Source organism: Haplochromis burtoni, unplaced genomic scaffold (genome assembly GCF_018398535.1).
Source record: "Haplochromis burtoni strain Fernald_Lab_line unplaced genomic scaffold, NCSU_Asbu1 Contig_2412, whole genome shotgun sequence".
NCBI classification, from domain to species: Eukaryota; Metazoa; Chordata; class Actinopteri; order Cichliformes; family Cichlidae; genus Haplochromis; species Haplochromis burtoni.
The window spans coordinates 2,245-3,831 of record NW_024584773.1 but is presented as its reverse complement, the minus strand read 5'-3'; the positions used below and the strand labels follow the sequence as shown (position 1 = coordinate 3,831).

Genomic DNA, 1,587 nt, shown 5'->3' with positions numbered 1-1,587 from the left:
TAAATTGGTACCACATCACCATTCTCATCAAATGACACTTGATCCCCAGATGGAGTGGTGAAGTTTACCTTTTCCATGTAATAAACAAGCTGTTTAAAAAGGACATAGAATAATTAAATTACTTTTTGCACCAAAAGTAATTATAAAGCAAATGATTTATTCAAAGGTGGTGTGTAAAATTATATCACACCTGCCAAGGCTCCAGTGACTGTAAAGTGGCACAGCTGTCCCCACTAAAAGGCCCTCTTCCTGGCTTGCACCGCAGCATATCATCAAGGGAATGTGCAAGAGCATAAACGGCTTTGTACACATTATACTCAGGCCTCAAGTTGGAAATGTCCAAGTACTCAGTGTCAACATTTCCTAGATCTTCCTGTCCAGTGCATATTGCACCCCCACCTTCCAGCCAGCCTGCTGGAGCTGGTGCAAATCTGCACTGAAATGTAAATTCCCAAAACTGATTCACCTGAAATATATTGAAAATTATTTGCTACACGTGATGAAAATATATATTTGTTGTGACTATCACTATCACTATGAGCTGTTCGCACTTAAGTAAAAAGCACCATCACTTCATGCGGATACCCTTTCGGAGCCAGCTGCGGTCGCAAGGCTGGAGCCGAACAAAAACACCCTGATAACGACTGCGTTTAGTCTGTTCCTTCCTATTCCATGTAAGGCCACCTGGGTTGGCTGGAAGACTGTTTACTTAGCCTAGCAGGGTGAAGGACACTGTCTCAGCTGAACTCTGGACACGCACACACATACATATACACTGATATGCACACACTCATCCCCCCCACTTTCCAAACGCCTTCAATGCTTGTTGCCTCTTGGGAACACGGCGGTTCTGAGCCCGCGCTGGAATGGTAGCGCTGGGCAGGATGGCTGCTGTGGTTGCTTCGGATTACTCCTCACCCCCCACCCGACCCTGTGGCTTGTCACGTGTTCCATAATGTTGTGTCGTGGACATTTATGTGCTTTTTTGTGCAGAGGAGTTTTTTTGTTTCCTGTTCTCATACTGTCCTCCCAGGAGCCCAGTATGAGTAGAGGTCTCTCTTGTACTTTCCCATTGTAGTGTATATTTCAGTGTGTTTTTTTTCTTTAAGGCTACTGATCTCTGAGCTTTATCCCCATGTGATGTCTGTGTTATGTGTGTAAGGTAAGGGGGGTCCTATTTCACTGCAGGGCAAACTGCACGTGACGAATAAAGCCTTGATTGAGTGATTGATTTGATTGATTGAAAGGGTTCAACTCTCACCATGCTATTTCCGTAGCTACTGTTGTGATGTAGATCAGGACGTATTTGTAACAGGAATTCCCTGAGCCCTGGTATTTCTCCTCGACGAATGGTGATACCCAGTGTACCACCCAGGTATGGCATAAAGTGAGGTGTTTGGAGCACAGCAGATTCTGCCCAGGCTTCACTGGCTATCCATTGTAGGCCAGTCACATTTTGCCTTACTACCTGTGAATTAAATTAGACCAAATCTATGAAATGATACTATAAGTAGAACTTCTTTAGTGGCATTATTATGCCAATGAGGCAGCTATTCATCTTGTAAATAAAATTTATGTAATTATTTT

The 1,587-nt window shown here is 43.7% G+C and overlaps 1 protein-coding gene across 1 annotated transcript in view; it reads right to left on the bottom strand.

Annotated features, from left to right (window-relative positions):
* LOC102301845 (extracellular calcium-sensing receptor-like) overlaps positions 1-1,587 on the bottom strand; it is a gene marked incomplete at both ends in the record, with an annotated part of 5,524 nt that overhangs the window by 2,494 nt on the left and 1,443 nt on the right. Inside the window, 2 exons of the mRNA XM_014331426.2 lie at positions 191-466; positions 1,256-1,468. Coding sequence (XP_014186912.2) covers positions 191-466; positions 1,256-1,468 — 489 coding nt within the window. The remainder of the gene's footprint in view (positions 1-190; positions 467-1,255; positions 1,469-1,587) is intronic.